At 41.1% G+C, this 19,536-nt stretch overlaps 1 protein-coding gene across 1 annotated transcript; it reads left to right on the top strand.

Moving 5' to 3' along the window:
* The first annotated feature begins 1,547 nt into the window (after positions 1-1,547).
* LOC139406133 (uncharacterized) lies at positions 1,548-18,221 on the top strand. Its single transcript, XM_071148617.1, has 5 exons — positions 1,548-1,712; positions 1,913-2,227; positions 2,500-2,605; positions 2,752-2,797; positions 17,493-18,221. Exons 1-5 carry the CDS (start codon positions 1,634-1,636, stop codon positions 17,589-17,591), a joined length of 645 nt encoding a protein of 214 aa, XP_071004718.1. The 5' UTR covers positions 1,548-1,633; the 3' UTR covers positions 17,592-18,221.
* Positions 18,222-19,536: the final 1,315 nt, after the last annotated feature.

Here is a 19,536-nt window from a genome sequence, read left to right as displayed (position 1 = left end):
TCTGTTTGTTCTGTCTTCAGTTACTCACCCGGATCATTTACCCCATTCCCGCCTGGTCGTCAGAGGATTCCGCTTCCCCATTGGATCCACCTATTTACTCCCATCAACTCATCACCGCTACCCGCTACACCACCTGGATATATCTACCCATTCACTTGTAAATAAATACTCACTTTTCCTACTCTCCTTGTCCTGGTCTGCTTCTGGGTTCGATTTTGAAGAATCGTGACACTCTTGATCATTTCTTCCCAAATGTAATGTCACGGCTGGCTGAAGGACTGGACCAAGGTGCAGCATGGTAAGCATACATTTTCTCTTTATTCAAAAATCACGCCGACAAAACGAAGAACAAAAAAGGGAAAAGGGTACCTAAGTATGGTTCTCAATCAGAGACAAAGATAGACAGCTCCCTCTGAGAACCACACCTGGCCAAACACTTAGAAATAGAAAATCATAGAACATAGATTGCCCACCCAAATCACACCCTGACCAAACCAAAATAGAGACAGAAAACGCTCTCTACGGTCAGGGCGTGACATGTAAAGATCAAAAACAGAATCTAAATGGTCAAAAGCATTGAAAAACACCAAGTGATTTAATGTGATTGAGTCAATGTGAAACTGATCTTAATGTCATGTACTACATTCTACACTGAGGTAGTTCAGAATGTAGTATGTTCTGGGGTGTCGGACCTCTTAGATTTGCACTACTTTATGTGGTTTCTTTTATGAAATGACTGAGAAATACAGAGGTTAGATAGAAGGGCCTTAGATAATACATAATTTAATATAATCTATTTCTATGGCTCAGACAGAGTGGCCAAGACAGGGCTCAAATCCCCGTTACCACTAGGCCAGACTCCTGCACTGAGGATTTACCCCAGTGTTTTACCCAAAAGGCTCAAACTTTTCTGTTTCCAACTGCCTGGGCTGGCACCCGTGTCTCACTGGGCCATGGCTTCGGCAGACCTGCTCAGACTTGGAGTCAAGGCAAGGCCCGGTGTACATTTCAGCTGGCATTTACATATCAATGGCTAACTGTGAATTTTACCACCTTCTCACAAAGCAAAAGTCTTGAATGATGCAGAGGTTGTTGATTCTGCTCACCACAAGTATTTGGTGTTAGACTCCTGATGGAACACAATAACACTAGAGCTAACATCAACATAAAACACTGGTGACACCCTGGTGTGTGGGTAAGTTCAGGTGGCAGGTGTCGGACAGGGGAAGCAGATAGCTGCTTAGTGGCTATTCAGCAGCCTGATGGTCTAGGGGAAGAAGCTATTGGCCAGTCTGACAGTTTTGGGGGATGGGATCATCGATGGGGGATGGGGCTTTTGGATATGAAATTCACCTTGAAATCCAACTCTGAGCTCACAGTAAATCACTCAGTAATAAAATGCTGAGTGGGTATGTGTGATGTCTCTGAGTTCAATGGCTGTGATGTTTCAGAGAAACTCACTTCCGTGCCTCTCTCTCACACAACCACTTCCTCTGTTCTCCATCCTCCTCAGACTACCGAAATGTTCATGTCCCGCTCTCTCTGAGTGTTTCCTGGTTAGCTAGCTGTGACACTGATCTCAGACTCTGACGTTCCACTCCACTCTGTCCATTTCTCTCTCTGTCAATCAGCTATGTCTAATATCGTCATGGAAACTCTCCTGTCCTGGGACCTGGTGTCTGTGGTCATCATGCTGTTCCTTGTCTCTACAGGTAAGCTACAGTTGATGACCACAGTACAGTGTGTTTGAGTGCGTGTGTGTGTGTGTGTGTGTGTGTCTGTGTGTACCTGCCTGCCTACCTACCTGTGTTCGGTTTGCATTCTTATGACTTCTTAAAAGGATTTTAAAAATCTCACACTGTCCTTTAAAGTAAAGTACTTAAAACTTTGTCTTTGTTGTTTTCTGTCCCAGGTGACTCAACAAAATATCAGAAAAATAAATCAGCTTCTTTGGGAGAAATTGTTACTTTGGTTTGCAATAACTCAGAGACGAATGCATCATATATCTGGAAGAAGGACACAGTTCTTATTTTCTCTCATAGTGACAAACTGAATAAAACTGAAAGAAACATCACCTCTGACAGGATGAGTGTTGATCCACCTACAAAGCTGACTATCTTTAATGTAGAGTTAAATGACACCGGGAGCTACAGCTGTCAAATAACAGATGATCAACGTGGTGTACGGACAATGGAGTGGAATTTGACCATCACTAATAACCTCACAGGTAATGGAAGTAATGTTCTGTTTATACTGTAACATGTGGAGAAGAAACTGTATTCTGTAATGCCAGATATAAATATCCAGAATTTTGACTTTAACAAAAATATAAATTATTGTGATAATTATTGCAAACCATGAATACTGAATGTTATAATCCTATTATTTGGTTATTATCTCACAATTGTTTACTATATTGTTATAAAGCAAAGGAATACAACACTTGTTTTAGGCTTGTCAACTCTCCTGAAAATCCCAATTGTTTCTGTCTTAACACAGGTCATGCTGAATATAACCTACGGAGGTTATTGCTCTTCACAATTCCATCTGCTATTGGAGGAGTGGTTCTCTGCATTAACATCTGTTGTATGGTCTGGCTGTGTAGGTGAGTAACTCAAAGTAGTGTACCTACGAGCTCAATTCAATCAAATCTGCATTGCCTAAAGCACTGTGGTCTCATTTTGTATCTATTGTTGAGTAGGAGTAAAATGTTCAATAAAATACGTAATTCAAGTTACTTTGTTTCTACAGGAAACGAAAACAGGAACAGAAAAGTCATTGTGATAAGCACGGAGAGGTCAGTAGCTTAACTCAGAGGGGTTGGGTTAAATGAGGAAGACACATTTTGGTTGAATGCATTCAGTTGTGCAACTAACTGACTAGGTATCCCCTTCCCCTTTCCATTCAACACTTGATCATTACTAAACGAAGTGGCTGTGTGACTTGTGTTTGTCCCACCAGCCGGATGCCTTTTCCTGTTTTCTAAAACTCCCAATGTTCTGCTCATGTGTTTCTTTTACACACTAAACACTTTATGAGCCCTCCTGCTTATGTTTATGTTGTTTTGAAAATGTGCACAATGTAAGGTTTTAGAAAACGGGAAATGACTTCCTGAGGGAGGAGCGAACATGCCTTTTCTGAAAGGTCAGGCTACGAATACAGTTTTAATGAATATTTTTGATATTGCCAAATTTGTGGCTGTGGTAACTAGTGGAAACCAAACTTAGGATCCGATTCACATTCTACCCATGTGTTATTTTACACGTAATTTCAAGTTTCTCACTTTACTCTATCAAATCAAATGTATTTAAAAAGCCCTTTTTACATCAGATGTCAGAAAGTGCTTAGACAGAAACCCAGCCTAAAACCCCTAACAGCAAGCAATGCAGATGTAGAAGCACGGTGTCTAGGAAAAACTCCCCATAAATGCAGGAACCTAGGAAGTAACCTAGAAAGGAACCAGGCTCCGAGGGGTGTCCAGTCCTTTTGTGGCTGTGCCGAGTGGAGATTATAAGTGTACAAGCCATTAAGGCCAGATAGTTCGTCAAGATGTTCAAACGTTCATAGATGACCAGCAGGGTCAAATAATAATTGCAGTAGTTGTAGAGCATGCAACAGGTCAGCACCTCAGGAGTAAATGTCAGTTGGCTGAGCATTCAGAGGTCGAAATAGCAGGTGTGGTAGAGAGAGAGAGAGAGAGCGTCGAAAACACCATGTCCAGGACAAGTTAGCATGTCCGGTGAACAGGTCAGTGTTCCATAGCCACAGGCAAAACAACAGAAACTGGATCAGTATCATGACCAGGTGGACTAGGGACAGCCAAGAGTCATCATGCCAGGTAGTCCTGAGGCATGGTCCTAGGGCTCAGGTCCTCCTGGAGGGGGGAGAGTTTGAGAGGAGAATTGGAGAGAACATATTTAAGTTCACACAGGACACCAGATAAGACTGGAGAATTTCACTTGATAGGACAAACTGACCCTATCCCCCCGGCACATAGACTACTGCAGCATAGATACTGGAGGCGGAGACGGCGATGCCCCCGAACAGGGCGAAGCAGTCAGGATGTAACCCCACCCACTTTTACAAAGTGGATATCAACAGACCAACAAGTTACTAACCTGAGACAAGGCTGAGTACAGCCCACAATGATTTGTTTACAAATTCTAGGGACAATAAGGAGGCCTGCGTCATGTGACCATAGCATATGTATGTATGGCAGGACCAAATCGGAGAGATAGGTAGGAGCAAGCCCATGTAATGCTTTGTAAGTTAGAAGTAAAACCTTGACATCAGCCCTTGCCTTTTAACAGGAAGCCAGTTTAAAGAGGCTAACACTGGAGTAATATGATACAATTTTGGGGTTCCAGTCAAGATTCTAGCAGCCATATTTAGCACTAACTGAAGTTTATTTAGTAAAGTATCCAGGTAGCCAGAGAGTAGAGCATTGCAGTAGACTAATCTAGAAGTGACAAAGCATTAGATTTTATGCACCATTTTTGGACAACAAGTTTTAGATTGTTGCTATGTTACGAAGATGGAAAAAAGCTCCCCTTGAAATTTTCTTGATTTGTTCGCCAAAAGAGAGATCAGAATCCAGAGTAAGGCCGAGGTCCATCACAGTATTATTTGAGACTACTGTACAATCATCAACATTAACTGTCAGATGAAACAGCAGATCTCTCTGTTTCTTGGGACCTAGAACTAGCAGTCTTTCAATAATGACAGGAATGGAGGTCTTTATTACAGTGAGATTGCGAAAGTGAACACCACCATGTTTAGTTTTGCCTGACCTAGATCGAGGCACAGACACCACGACCAGCCCGCTAATTAGGCAGGATTAGGCAGGTGTTTATGGTGGCAGATTGACCAGGGCTGCATTTTCTGAGCTAAACTGATCAAGACGCACGTCCAACAACAACACATTAAACCTCATAATTCTGCCCCAAAATAATGACAATTTCTCTCAACCAGTGGTGTATGGGCTTTTTAGGTGAGCAGTGCCCAATTTGTTAAAAGCAGGGGGTGCAACATACAGTGCCTTGCGAAAGTATTCGGCCCCCTTGAACTTTGCGACCTTTTGCCACATTTCAGGCTTCAAACATAAAGATATAAAACTGTATTTTTTTGTGAAGAATCAACAACAAGTGGGACACAATCATGAAGTGGAACGACATTTATTGGATATTTCAAACTTTTTTAACAAATCAAAAACTGAAAAATTGGGCGTGCAAAATTATTCAGCCCCTTTACTTTCAGTGCAGCAAACTCTCTCCAGAAGTTCAGTGAGGATCTCTGAATGATCCAATGTTGACCTAAATGACTAATGATGATAAATACAATCCACCTGTGTGTAATCAAGTCTCCGTATAAATGCACCTGCACTGTGATAGTCTCAGAGGTCCGTTAAAAGCGCAGAGAGCATTATGAAGAACAAGGAACACACCAGGCAGGTCCGAGATACTGTTGTGAAGAAGTTTAAAGCCGTATTTGGATACAAAAAGATTTCCCAAAGCTTTAAACATCCCAAGGAGCACTGTGCAAGCGATAATATTGAAATGGAAGGAGTATCAGACCACTGCAAATCTACCAAGACCTGGCCGTCCCTCTAAACTTTCAGCTCATACAAGGAGAAGACTGATCAGAGATGCAGCCAAGAGGCCCATGATCACTCTGGATGAACTGCAGAGATCTACAGCTGAGGTGGGAGACTCTGTCCATAGGACAACAATCAGTCGTATATTGAACAAATCTGGCCTTTATGGAAGAGTGGCAAGAAGAAAGCCATTTCTTAAAGATATCCATAAAAGTGTTGTTTAAAGTTTGCCACAAGCCACCTGGGAGACACACCAAACATGTGGAAGAAGGTGCTCTGGTCAGATGAATCCAAAATTGAACTTTTTGGCAACAATGCAAAACGTTATGTTTGGCGTAAAAGCAACACAGCTTGAACACACCATCCCCACTGTCAAACATGGTGGTGACAGCATCATGGTTTGGGCCTGCTTTTCTTCAGCAGGGACAGGGAAGATGGTTAAAATTGATGGGAAGATGGATGGAGCCAAATACAGGACCATTCTGGAAGAAAACCTGATGGAGTCTGCAAAAGACCTGAGACTGGGACGGAGATTTGTCTTCCAACAAGACAATGATCCAAAACATAAAGCAAAATCTACAATGGAATGGTTCAAAAATAAACATATCCAGGTGTTAGAATGGCCAAGTCAAAGTCCAGACCTGAATCCAATCGAGAATCTGTGGAAAGAACTGAAAACTGCTGTTCACAAATGCTCTCCATCCAACCTCACTGAGCTCGAGCTGTTTTGCAAGGAGGAATGGGAAAAAATGTCAGTCTCTCGATGTGCAAAACTGATTAAGACATACCCCAAGCGACTTACAGCTGTAATCGCAGCAAAAGGTGGCGCTTCAAAGTATTAACTTAAGGGGGCTGAATAATTTTGCACGCCCAATTTTTCAGTTTTTGATTTGTTCAAAAAGTTTGAAATATCCAATAAATGTCATTCCACTTCATGATTGTGTCCCACTTGTTGTTGATTCTTCACAAAAAAATACAGTTTTATATCTTTATGTTTGAAGCCTGAAATGTGGCAAAAGGTCGCAAAGTTCAAGGGGGCCGAATACTTTCGCAAGGCACTGTATTTTGCTTGTCCATTCCCAGCTCTCCTCTCCAGGGTGCTGTTGGAGAGATCCCTCTCTACAGCGCTCCACCAACGTTCTGTCAAAAAAAATTATCCAATATAAATCATGTAGCAGCCCTAGGATATGGTAGAAAGAGTATGTGGCCTTTTCTGGGGCGGCAGGTAGCCTAGTGGTTAGAGCTTTGGGCCAGTAACCGAAAGGTTGCTAGATTGAATCACCGAGCTGACAAGGTAAACGTCTGGGTTCTGCCCCTGAACGAGGCAGTTCCTAGGCCGTCATTGTAAATTAGAATTTGTTCTTAACTGACTTGCCTAGTTAAATAAAGGTTAAATACATTTTAAAAATTAATTAATTCTGTAGCCTACAGGCTGGAGATAAAATGTATGACAATGTAATGACACCGACACTTTTGCCAAAATCAGGTTTCTCTAAACGGCACTCAGTCAACTAAAACATTTGCTGTCATGTTAACAAACAACATATCCTAAAAACAGGACATGTCAAACTAAAATGGACTAAATTGAACGGACAATCACAACTGCTGTCTAGGAGTTTCACACCGTTGTCATGATCAGTGGTTTCAAGTTTGTATCCTCCAATTTTTGATCATAGCGAAAATGAAAATACTTATGCATTTCCTTGGCTCGCGATAACTCCTCATAAAGCTGGGTAGCTGATATTCAGAGTTTAAATAGGCAAATTGATTAGTCACAGAAATCAGGACTAATAAAGCCAATGAAATGGCCTGTTTTAGGCTACACCTCATTGAGCACGGAACAACGCCTTTTGGATGTCTTTTTTTGGTGCAGTTATTTTTTGGTCTGGCCTATGGTGGCAGAACGGCAAGGACCGGCCCAGACAGACACGGTTTCAATGGGGAAAGCTGAGCTAACTACAGTGACTATGCTAGTGGTGGACTCCACAAAGCAGCAAGGCTGGCTAACAGCTTGCTGATTGGCCTGCACCATCATGTGGAGCTAGAGGAGTCAGAAGAGGCTACTCACCCTCTTCTGAACTGTCAACCAATTTTGATCATGATGATTTAGCCTATGAACAGCTGAAAGAACATTCCAAAAACATATACACTGAGTGTACAAAACATTAGGAACGCCTGCTCTTTCCATGACATAAACTGACCAGATTAATCCAGGTTAAATCCACTTCAATGTAGATGAAGGGGAGGAGACAGGTTAAAACTTCTTATGGCTAGGTGGCAGTATTGAGTAGCTTGGATGAATAAGGTGCCCAGAGTAAACTGCCTGCTACTCAGGCTCAGAAGCTAAGATATGCATATTGTTAGTAGATCTGAATGGAAAACACTCCGAAGTTTCTAAAACTGTTTGAATGATGTCTGTGAGTATAACAGAACTCATATGGCAGGCAAAAACCTGAGAAGAAATCCAACCAGGAAGTGGGAAATCTGAGGTTTGTAGTTTTTCAACTCTTTGCCTATCCAAGACACAGTGGAAATTTGGTCCGATTGCACTTCCTAAGGCTTCCACTAGATGTCAACAGTCTTTAGAACCTTGTGAGGCTTCTACTGTAAAGTGGGGGAGAAAGGGAGCTTTTTGACAAAGAGGTCTGCCAGAGTGCCATGATCTCATTCAGCCGCGCTCCCGTGAGGTGTAGCTGCGTTCCATTGCATTTCTGAAGACAAAGGAATTCTCCGGTTGAAACATTATTGAAGATTGATGTTAAAAACATCCTAAAGATTGATTCCATACATCGTTTGACATGTTTCTAAAGGACTGTAATGGACATTTTTGACTTTTCGTCTGGCCTGCAAGTCGTGAAAATTGATTTGTGAACTAAACGCGCAAACAAAAAGGAGGTATTTGGACATACATTATGGACTTTATTGAACAAAACAATCATTTATTGTGGAACTGGGATTCCTGGGAGTGCAAAAAACATATTGGCAGTTGAATGGCCTTACTGAAGAGCTCAGTGACTTTCAACGTGGCACCATCATAGGATGCCACCTTTCCAACAAGTCCGTTTATCACATTTCTGCCATGCTGCCCTGGTCAACTGTAAGTGCTATTATTGTTAAGAGGAAACCACGGTAAGAAAGATTACAATAAGAGTATTTGTTACCGTAAAATGCCTATAACGATGGCGTTCTATGACCCCAACAAGCGTCCAGGGTCTCGTCTGAACAGCCTATCTGCCAACTTCTGTCTGTCTGTAGCAGTTTGGGATACACACTAATATGACCCCTCTGTGGGAAGTTGAGACTCTTATGAACATGTCGGTTGTTTTTTTATTACGCACACAGGCATCACAAGACTCACCTGAAGGTCCCCTGGTACCCATAGCCACGGGACGTAGTTTGGGGTGGGGGTGATGCAATGTTTTTACCGACGGGGTGGGAGGGAGGAGGGTATGCAGATATTTTGTTTTTGCCCACTCTGAAGATGTTTATTGGTCCACTAAAACAGGACAAGTAAAGACCCAGTGCAATACTTTTGTGATATTTTTTTTACTAAATGTATTTGAGTGTTTACCAGAATTTGTAACTTGAGTCTGCTAATTATCTTTACGACAGTTAATCTGATAATACTTTGTGGAATATAGAAATACTTGCTCTGATATACTGTATGTTTTCTAGTTTCTTGAAGTACTTTGCAAAGGCAACTTGTTTCTATGTGAAAACTGAAACAATCTATTCATTCCTTTTCCATTTTAGTAGACGGTCTTATCCAGAGAAACTTACAATAGCGAGTGCATACATGTGCATACGTCTTCGTATTGGTACCCCATGGGAATAAGCCCACAACAGTAGAATTGCAAGCGACATGCTCTACCAACTGAGCCACAACATAACATCCTAACATAACATCATCACAAACCACTTGATGTCTTCATGGTGATGGAAAGTCTATAGGTGTCACATTCTGACCTTTTATTTCCTTTGTTTTATCTTTATTTAGTATGGTCAGGGCGTGACTTTGGGTGGGCAGTCTATGTGTGTTTTTCTATGTTGGGGTTTTGAGTTCAGCCTAGTATGGTTCTCAATCAGAGGCAGGTGTCGTTAGTTGTTTCTGATTGAGAATCATACTTAGGTAGCCTGGGTTTCACTTTTGAGTTGTGGGTGTTTGTTTCCGTGTGAGTGTTGCCACACGGTACTGTTTCGGTTTTGTTCGTTTCACGTTTATTGTTTTGTAGTGTTCAGTTTATGTCTTTAAATAAACATTATGGACACTTACCACGCTGCGCATTGGTCCTCCGATCCTTCTCACTACTCCTCCTCAGAAGAGGAGGAAGAATGCCTTTACAATAGGTACAAACCTAGATGACCAACCTACTATCCACAATGCTTAATTTAGGATTAAAGAAGTGCTAGAGCTGTCTTTGTCCAAGTCGGTCCATTAGAGACTTTGTTCACCAAAATACACAAATTACATTATGCAATAAAGACCTCTGATTATTCACTGTTAAGGGTTCATACACATTTTTCATGACTTCTACCACATTTTCATGACCATTATTATAGCCTACATGAAAAAGTAACCCCTCTTTGGGATCGGTGTACCGATAGCGTTCCACTTTGACAACATCCGGTGAAATTGCAGAGCATGAAATTCAAAATACAAAAATCGTAATATTAAAATACAAGTGTCTTATATCATTTAAACGCTTAACTTCTTGTTAATCCAACCGCGTTGTCAGATTTCAAAAAGGCTTTACTGTGAAAGCATACCATGTGATTATCTGGGGACAGCGCCCCACATCAAAATACTTTTTCAAACCAGACCAGGTGTCACAAATTCCCAAATAGCGATAAAATAAATCACTTACTTTTGAAGATCTTCGTCTGTTTGCAATACCAAGGGTCCCAGCTACACAATGAATGGTCGTTTTGTTCGATAAAGTCCTTCTTTATATCCCAAAAGGTCAGTTTAGTAGGCGCCATCAATTTCAGTAATCCACTCGTTCAACATGTATACAAACAAATCCAAAAGGTTACCGGTAAAGTTCATCCAAACAAGTCAAACGATGTTTCTAATTAATCCTCAGGTACTCTAATATCTAAATAAACTATAAAATTGAAGACGGAGAATAGTATTTTCAATAGGGAAGATAAATAACGAAGAGCGCGCACTTCAGTCACGCGCGCAACAAGACTAGTTTTCTAATGAGAGACACCTTGGAAAAACTACAACTACTTGCTCATTTAAAAAAAGAAATAAGCCTGAAACCCTTTCTAAAAACTTGACATCTAGTGGAAGACATAGGAACTGCATAGGAATTTAATTGAAATGTGATGGATGGATTTTCCTCTTGTTTTCGCCTGCAATATCAGTTCTGTAATACTCACATACATTATTTTAACAGTTTTAGAAACTTCATAGTGTTTTCTATCCAATGCTATATGTATATCCTAGTTTCTGGGCCTGAGTAACAGGCAGTTTACTTTGGGTACGTCATTTATCCGAACTTCCGAACACTCCGCCCGAGCCTTAAGATGCTTAAGAAGGCTGCAGTGTCTGATCCCATGTAGGCCTACCATCTCCTGCCGTTGTGCCCTTGATCAAGGCACTTAACCCCTCACAAAGTAGAACTGCACTGTTAGTCACATATTGTCAACATGTGGTCAACCCACCACCTGGAGAGCTCCGGGGTGTGCAGACTTGGATTTTGATGCAGCCCTGAAACACCCAAGTTCAATCTGATGTTTAGGCTACCATGTGATTGGACCAGGGCCTCTACACCCAGTAGCTGTCCTGGAAGAGGGTTGCCACCCTTGATATAAAATATTGCAACATTATAACCAAATACTCTTGTCTTTATAAAATGATTCCCTCATTCAATGAATCAGGGATCAAATGGAGAAGGTACGCTACTTCAAAGCAAGGTGTCTAACTGTTTAGGCTCAAATATTCATATTTCAGGGGAGATCTATGCACAGCAAGTTATTTGTCAGTTAAGATATTTATAGAATATATTTGTTGTCGCAATTGCTTGGCTACGGTTTAATAGAGGGGAATACCAGCTTTCCATCTGTACAGATTTATTTAGGCTATAGTGCCAGTGGAAAGGCGACAATTACATGTATGCTTAGTTGGCTTTAGTTAACTGGGGAGATAACTGCTACACATTGTTTTGAATTGGCTATATAGTTAGTATGTTGTTCTTCATTATTTTATACCTGCTGCTAAGATGTTGTGCTCTTTCTCCTTGGGCAACGGCCCATTCGAGCTGGCACACACACAAGACACACAGACAGGTACTGAAGGGTCATTCCGATAATGGCTGATGTCGATTTTTAAGTCATTGATCATATTTAAAAGTGTGCCTCCATTAATTAAATTAGCAAAAATTAAAAAACTAATTTCAATGACTTTTCATGTCCTTACAAACCCTAATTTGACCTAATTTTACACAGCGCATCATACGCATTCAGCCTACTGTCACACACAAATTCACAGACTATCAGCAAATAAACTTGAAGAAAGCAGAATCAGGAAATGAATGCCCACCCTCCATGCCCACCCTCCTCGTAATTCAATGCAGATCCCGCCTTCATTCCGCTTTGATCAATCTTTTTTTGCCCCAGTGTGTGAATCTAGGTCGGCAATAGGCTACTTTGTTAATAGAGAAGCTGGTACACAATTCCCCCAAAATTAGAAGTGCCTGTATGGCACTCTGGTCAGCTCCGGCCCAAGTCAAGCACTGACAATACAGTAATGGACGGCACAAAAGGTGTCTGAATGGACAATCCAGTTCCGCACTCGACTGTCGAACTTAAAATCCAACTCCAGAGACTCGGAGAGAAAGAAACTAGTTTGTTCCTGCATGGCACCACTCTTAGTGAGTTTGGCACAACAAGAGCTTTCCAAGAAGACTGAGAATACAGTAGGAGCCTACAATAGGGAAAAACAAAACTTTTGTTCAGCAATGGGGTGAAATACTCAACAAATGTTCTTTAGAATTAATGTTATTAATCGTTGAACATGTGTCGAAGGAAGTGAAAGAAGTTGAAGTTAAGATTAGCGAACATGAGGTTATAATGAAGGAGATTCTAGGCCCTAATTTTACAGCCATAGACGACACGATCAACCAGTCCATTGGGAAATAAAGAGACTTTCTACAAGCAACAAAGATCAAGAAATATCAATGAGATACAGAGGACTACCAGCTCAACCAGGTGTACGCATGGAAAGGCTCAAGGACAGGAGCACGGAGAGGCCGTCGTAGGGATGCACCACTGATCGGGTGACGCAGAAACGCAGCATCGGGAGGACATGGAAACTTGGACACAGAGGCATCCACTGAGAGCGAATTCCCTACAGACAGTGACTCCAGCTACCATGGCACACAGTCGTTTTCTTTTAGCCCGGAAGCAACACAAGGCTCCACGAAAGAAAATAAACGATGTAGGAGAGGCAATCGGTTGAAGTTGAGACCAGGAACACAGGTCGTGGACATGGAGCTACAGCAGGACCTCTCCAAAAAAGACCTTACTGACGCTCAAGTTTCAGTCTTATCTAAGGGCCTCTCTTTTGTACCTACATGTACAAATAAACAATTCGATGGGAAAGCAGATCTGTTTAAATTCTTTCGCAAGATAAATTTAAGCATGTGTTTTTGCAAAACACTGTTTCGGGCCTAGAAACACATCAAAGAACGGGTACCCATTTTCAGCCCAAAAGCTAATTCTGTCCCATGGTTAACAACTCCTCGATTGATACCTATTGTAGGTTAGTCGAACAAGAAGCCACGTCAGTATATACGAGACAAACAAACCACATTCAGAAGAACCTCACTAGAACAGAAGAACAGGCACTTAATTCGTTAATGAAATATTCATCTTTGGTTATTAAACCTGCAGATAAGAGGGTGCTGTGGTTGTTTTAGACTGTGAAAAATATAAAGAAGAAATGCAGAGACAACTCAGTAATGAACTTTTCTATAAAAACTGAGTGTTGATCCCACACAGGTGTTCCAAAGGGATATATGCTCTAATCTGGAGCCCTATTAAATAACCTTATCTCAAAACCTGAATATGAATATCCTTGCTGCAAATGTGCCATACGTCCATGCCCGTACATTTTGTCGAAATTACACAAACATAAAACACAACAAGGCAATTATCCAGGCAGACCAGTGGTTGCAGGAATAGGCTCAACGCTAGAGCCATTGTCGAACTTTGTAGACTATCTTATTAAAACTCATGTGCAAGCATTGCCATCATATGTAAAACACTCTATAGACTTCATAAACAAGATCTCACCAATAACTGGTTTAACAGAGTATTTTGGTCACATTAGATGTCGAGAGTCTATGTACCAGCATTCCCCATGTGGGGGGGCTGGCAGCCCTAGCTCACTATTTGGGAGACAGAGATACTAACGGATATCCACCAACAAACTTTATTCTAGAGCTGGCTGAATATGTTTTGACGTATAACTATTTCAGGTTTGATGATGAATACTACCTACAAACGAATGGAACATCGATGGGCTCCACATTCGCTCCGAGTTATGCTAACCACTATGTGGGTCTTTTTGAAGAACGTTTTGTTAATAATTCAAACGAAAATCAATTTTTGAATAATGTGTTATTGATATATTGACGACATTTTGTTGCATAAGGGAAGGAACGGAAAAAGAGCTGTCAGATTTTATGGCACTACTCAATGGCATTGACCCCAATCTCAAATTCACTATTGAATGTGACACACAACGTGTTCCTTACCTTGATATGTGGATTGAGAAATCAAATGGAACCCTGTTTACAACTCTGCATAGAAAAGAAACAGACAGAAATACTCTATTACAGGGGGACAGCTTCCACCCTGAGCCATTAAAAAGAGGACTTCCAAGAAGCCCGTTTTTCAGACTGCACGGTATATGCCTCTCCACAGAGGATTATCTAGAAAAAGCAGTGGAGATGCACATTAGGTTTCTAAGGAGAGGCTATTCACCACAATGTGTGGCTGAAGCTCTTAATTTGGCATTGGGAAAAACACGAGATGAACTGCTACAAAAAAGACCCGCTAAAGCTAAAAAAGTGGGAGACGTGGTCAAGAAACACTGGCTTTGCCGGCTGAATTTAAAAGTCCACCACTTACTGTGTATAGGAGAGCTCGAAATTTACGAGATAAATTGGTTCATGCCAACTGCCAACAACAAAAGAAAATCAGCCAGGCTTTTACGCCCTCTTCCAAATGGCAGCTATAAATGCAGAGGATGTGCACAGTGCAACAACATGATAAAGTGTGAATATTTCTGCCACCCAAACACAGGAAAATGGTTCAGAATAAATGACATTATTACGTGTTCCACCGCCCATGTTATTTACATTATTAAATGTCCATGAGGGCTCTGCTATGTCGGTAAAACCACCCGCTCTCTCAAACAGAGAATTAGTGAACATAAAAGTTCAATCAGGAGAAACAACAGGGATTATCCAGTCGCAGTACATTTGAATGACCTAAACATGACCTTTCTACCTTTTAGATTTTGTGGCATAGAGAAAGTTAAGATATCAGACAGGGGAGGTGATATTAATAATACTCTGAGTAAAAGAGAATGTTTTGGGATTTTCACCCTCCAGACATTATTTCCAAAAGGATTTAATGATGAAATGCCTATGTATGTTATGTTCTGAATTTGAACATGAATGCATGTGGGTGGGGCTAGGTCTACGTAAGGGTGCAATTATTTTTTTCATTCACAAAAGCTCTGACGAAGGCCGTGAGGCCGACACGTAAGCTTATTAAAGATCAGTGATACTATCAAGAGCAGTGTGCGGTTTCCTTTTTCCTTCACCACATTTTGTTACGTAAAACAAGCTTATTTTAAAATTGAATAAAGTGCTTTTTTCCCCTCATCAATCTACACACAATACCCCATAATGACAAAGCAAAAATAGCTGTTTAGAAAATTTTGCAAATGTATTAAAAAAGCTGAAATATCACATTTACAAGTATTCAGACGCTTTACTCAGTATTTTGTTGAAGCACTTTTGGAAGTGGTTACAGCCTCGAGTCTTCTTGAGTATGACCCTACAAATTTGGCACACCTGTTTTTGGGGAGTTTCTCCTATTCTTCTCTGCAGATCCTCTCAAGCTCTGACAGGTTGGATAGGGAGTGCCACTGCACAGCTATTTTCATCTTTCCAGAGATGTTAGATCGGGTTCAAGTCCGAGCTCTGGCTGGACCACTCATGGACATTCAGATACTTGTCCAGAAGCCCCTCTTGCGTTGTCTTGACTGTGTGCTTAGGGTCATTGTCCTGTTGGAAGGTGAACCTTTGACCCACTCTGAGGTCCTGAGCGCTCTGGAGCAGGTTTTCATCAAGGATTTTGCTCCGTTCATCTTTCCATCGATCCTGACACTAGTCTCCCAGTCCCTGCCGCTGAAAAACATCCCCAAAGCATGATGTTGCCACCACCATGCTTCACCATAGAGATGACATTTGGCATTCAGGTCAAAGAGTTCAATCTTGGTTTCATCGTACCAGAGAATCTTGTTCCTCATGGTCTGAGTCCATTAGGTGCCTTTTGGCAAACTCCAAATGGGCAGTCATGTGCCTTATACTGAGGAGTGGCTCCCGCCTGGCCACTCTACCATGAAGGCCTTATTGGTGGAGTGCTGCAGAGATGGTTGTACTTCTGGAAGGTTCTCCCATCTCTACAGAGGAACTCAGTGACCATCGGGTTCTTGGTCATCTCCCTGACCAATGGCCTTCTCCCTCGATTTCTCAGTTTGGCTGAGCGGCCAGCTCTAGGAAGAGTCTTGGTGGTTCAAAACTTCATCCATTCAAGAATGAGGGAGGCCATTGTGTTCTTGGGGACCTGCAATGCTGCAGAAATGCTTTTGTACCCTTCCCCAGATCTGTGCCTTGACACAAACCCGTCTCAGAGCTCTGAGGACAATTCCTTCGACCTCAAGGCTTGGTTTTTGCTCTGAAATGCACTGTCAACTGTGGGACCTTATATAGACAGGTGTGTGCCTCTCCAAATCATGTCCAATCAGTTGAATTTACCACAGGTGGACCCCAATCAAGTTGTAGAAACATCTTAAGAATGATCAATTGGAACAGGATGCACCTGAGCTTACTTTCAAATCTCATAGAAAAGGGTCTGAATACCTGTGTAAATGAGGTATTTCAATATTTTTTCCCCAATACATTTGCAAAAATTTCTAAAAGCTGTTTTCGCTTTGTCATTATGAGGTATTGTGTGTAGATTGATGAGAAAAACATTGAATTGAATCAATTTTAGAATAAGGAAGGCTGCGGCATAACAAAATGTGGAAAAAGTCAATGGGTCTGAATACTTTCTGAATGCACTGTACAGGACAGACATTGTGGCTGGATTTACAACAAGTGTATCTTTAAAATGGTGTAAAATACTTCTATGCTTGAGGAATTTTCATTATGAGATTGTTGTTTTGAATTTGGCGCCCTGCACTTTCACTGGCTGTTGGCGAGGGACGCTTACCGTCCCACATATCCCAGAGAGGTTAATCAGTACTGTCTCCACTCTCATCTCTACTCTCCTTTTGTCTCACATCTTTTTTGCTCCCTGATGTCTCTCCTGTTTTCACCTCTTCTCTCATTTTTATTTATTTATTTATTTATTCTTTATTTAATTTTTATTTACCTAGGCAAGTCAGTTAAGAACAAATTCTTATTTAAAATGATGGCCTGGGAACAGTGGGTTAACTGCCTTGTTCAGGGGCAGAATGACAGATTTTTACCTTGTCAGCTCGGGGATTCGATCTAGCAACCTTTCGGTTACCAGCCCAACGCTCTAACCACTAAGCTACCTGCTGCCATCATTGATCTCTTCTCTCTCCACTCCTCTCTTCTCTCCCCTACAGGAGAGCAATGCACAGTCTGATGGTCACACTGCCAGAAGAGAACAACACCAGTGCAGTCAATACTTTGAAAGACTCAACTCAGTCTATGGACTGTTGTAATCACACAGCAGTTACTTAACATGCCAAAAAAGAGTCAAGTATCATAGACGGGTTAGCTGACAAGGTCACGACAACAAAGCACATGCTTCAATGAGGAAGAAGTCCATGTGTAGTTGTGGTTCTGGATGACCAGATAACTAGCAACATTGACAAGAAGCTGCTATGTGGGAATCTTAGGTGGTTCGTTTCAGCTTGTTGTGTCTAGTTAGTGATACTGTGATGGAACATTTTCTGTTTGTGTTTTTCTAATAACCAATTTCTGTGCTCATGCAAGTGACTGATTGAACATGCAGAGGAGGAATCCTCACTATCAGTATGCAATTTGGCAGTACACCCAGAACCGTGTTTTGAGAACTAAAGGGATATCTTAGTTTCAAGGTCTCAGCTTGGAGAGAGGAAGCCTCTTAAGGTATTGGTCAGTCACATGCATGAACCAAACATTAATGATGAATTAATGATGAATAATGAATAAGCCAAACCATGCAAATATAACTTGTCTGTGTGAGCAGTATATAAGAGAACTAACGGGACTGGCCCGGTGAAGCTCACTTCAGACCGACACTTTATGCATCTCCGTTTGACTGGGACGTCTTCAGCATGCTGTAAATAAACAATGATTCATTTAAGAATGACTTCAAGTGTCCCTGTGTAGAATTTCCATGACAATGCCATATCTTGTTTTGAAGTGTTTTGACTGATGTCACATCTAGCTAATATGGCAAAAATGTGCTAGCTAGCTAAACAACAACTGTAACAGCGTAATTGAGAGACAACAAGTGCTCAATGTGCAAATGTATTTATGTTTACAATGGTAACACTTTACTTGACACCCAGCGGCATACCACGTTATGACACCCTCATAACCATATCATAATATGTCAGAACAACTGACATAACGTGTCATATCCTGTCATTATATGGTCATAACACTGTCATGACACATATATGTACACCTGTTGTGACATATATTGCATTATTTTATGGCTGGTTGGTTATGAGATTTACATAAGAGCGTCAAAACCCACATTTATTCAAATGTATTTTTTCCCTGCCAAGAAGTTTCCTTTCGTTTTAAAGGTTATTATTGTCCTTTGTTGTTATTGTAAATAATAATTTACACTCATGTTTTTTTTCATCATATTTTAAATCATTTGCAAAAAATACACTTCAAGACGCTGTCATGAAGCATTATGACCATCCTGTGTCACTTTACTTGGACTAAGAAAATAGACTTTATGACACTGTTAAGAAGCATTATGACCATCCTGTGTCACTTTACTTGGACTAAGAAAATAGACTTTATGACACTGTCAAGAGGCATTATGACCATCCTGTGTCACTTTACTTGGACTAAGAAAATAGACTTTATGACACTGTTAAGAAGCATTATGACCATCCTGTGTCACTTTACTTGGACTAAGAAAATAGACTTTATGACACTGTTAAGAAGCATTATGACCATCCTGTGTCACTTTACTTGGACTAAGAAAATAGACTTTATGACACTGTCAAGAGGCATTATGACCATCCTGTGTCACTTTACTTGGACTAAGAAAATAGACTTTATGACACTGTCAAGAGGCATTATGACCATCCTGTGTCACTTTACTTGGACTAAGAAAATAGACTTTATGACACTGTCAAGAGGCATTATGACCATCCTGTGTCACTTTACTTGGACTAAGAAAATAGACTTTATGTCACTGTCAAGAGGCATTATGACCATCCTGTGTCACTTTACTTGGACTAAGAAAATAGACTTTATGACACTGTCAAGAGGCATTATGACCATCCTGTGTCACTTTACTTGGACTAAGAAAATAGACTTTATGACACTGTTAAGAGGCATTATGACCATCCTGTGTCACTTTACTTGGACTAAGAAAAGACACTTTATGACACTGTCAAGAGGCATTATGACCATCCTGTGTCACTTTACTTGGAC

Source organism: Oncorhynchus clarkii, chromosome 3 (genome assembly GCF_045791955.1).
Source record: "Oncorhynchus clarkii lewisi isolate Uvic-CL-2024 chromosome 3, UVic_Ocla_1.0, whole genome shotgun sequence".
NCBI lineage: Eukaryota > Metazoa > Chordata > Actinopteri > Salmoniformes > Salmonidae > Oncorhynchus > Oncorhynchus clarkii.
The sequence above is the reverse complement of the archived record's forward strand: the minus strand, read 5'-3'. Positions and strand labels throughout refer to the sequence as shown.

What these genes read in the sequence shown, in the direction of transcription:
- LOC139406133 (XM_071148617.1), top strand. Translation starts at nt 1,634, where the DNA reads ATGTCTAATATCGTCATGGAAACTCTCCTGTCCTGGGACCTGGTGTCT. An exon ending in CATCACTAATAACCTCACAG is followed by an intron (nt 2,228 to 2,499) that starts GTAATGGAAGTA and finishes GTCTTAACACAG; the next exon opens with GTCATGCTGAATATAACCTA. An exon ending in TGTATGGTCTGGCTGTGTAG is followed by an intron (nt 2,606 to 2,751) that starts GTGAGTAACTCA and finishes TTGTTTCTACAG; the next exon opens with GAAACGAAAACAGGAACAGA.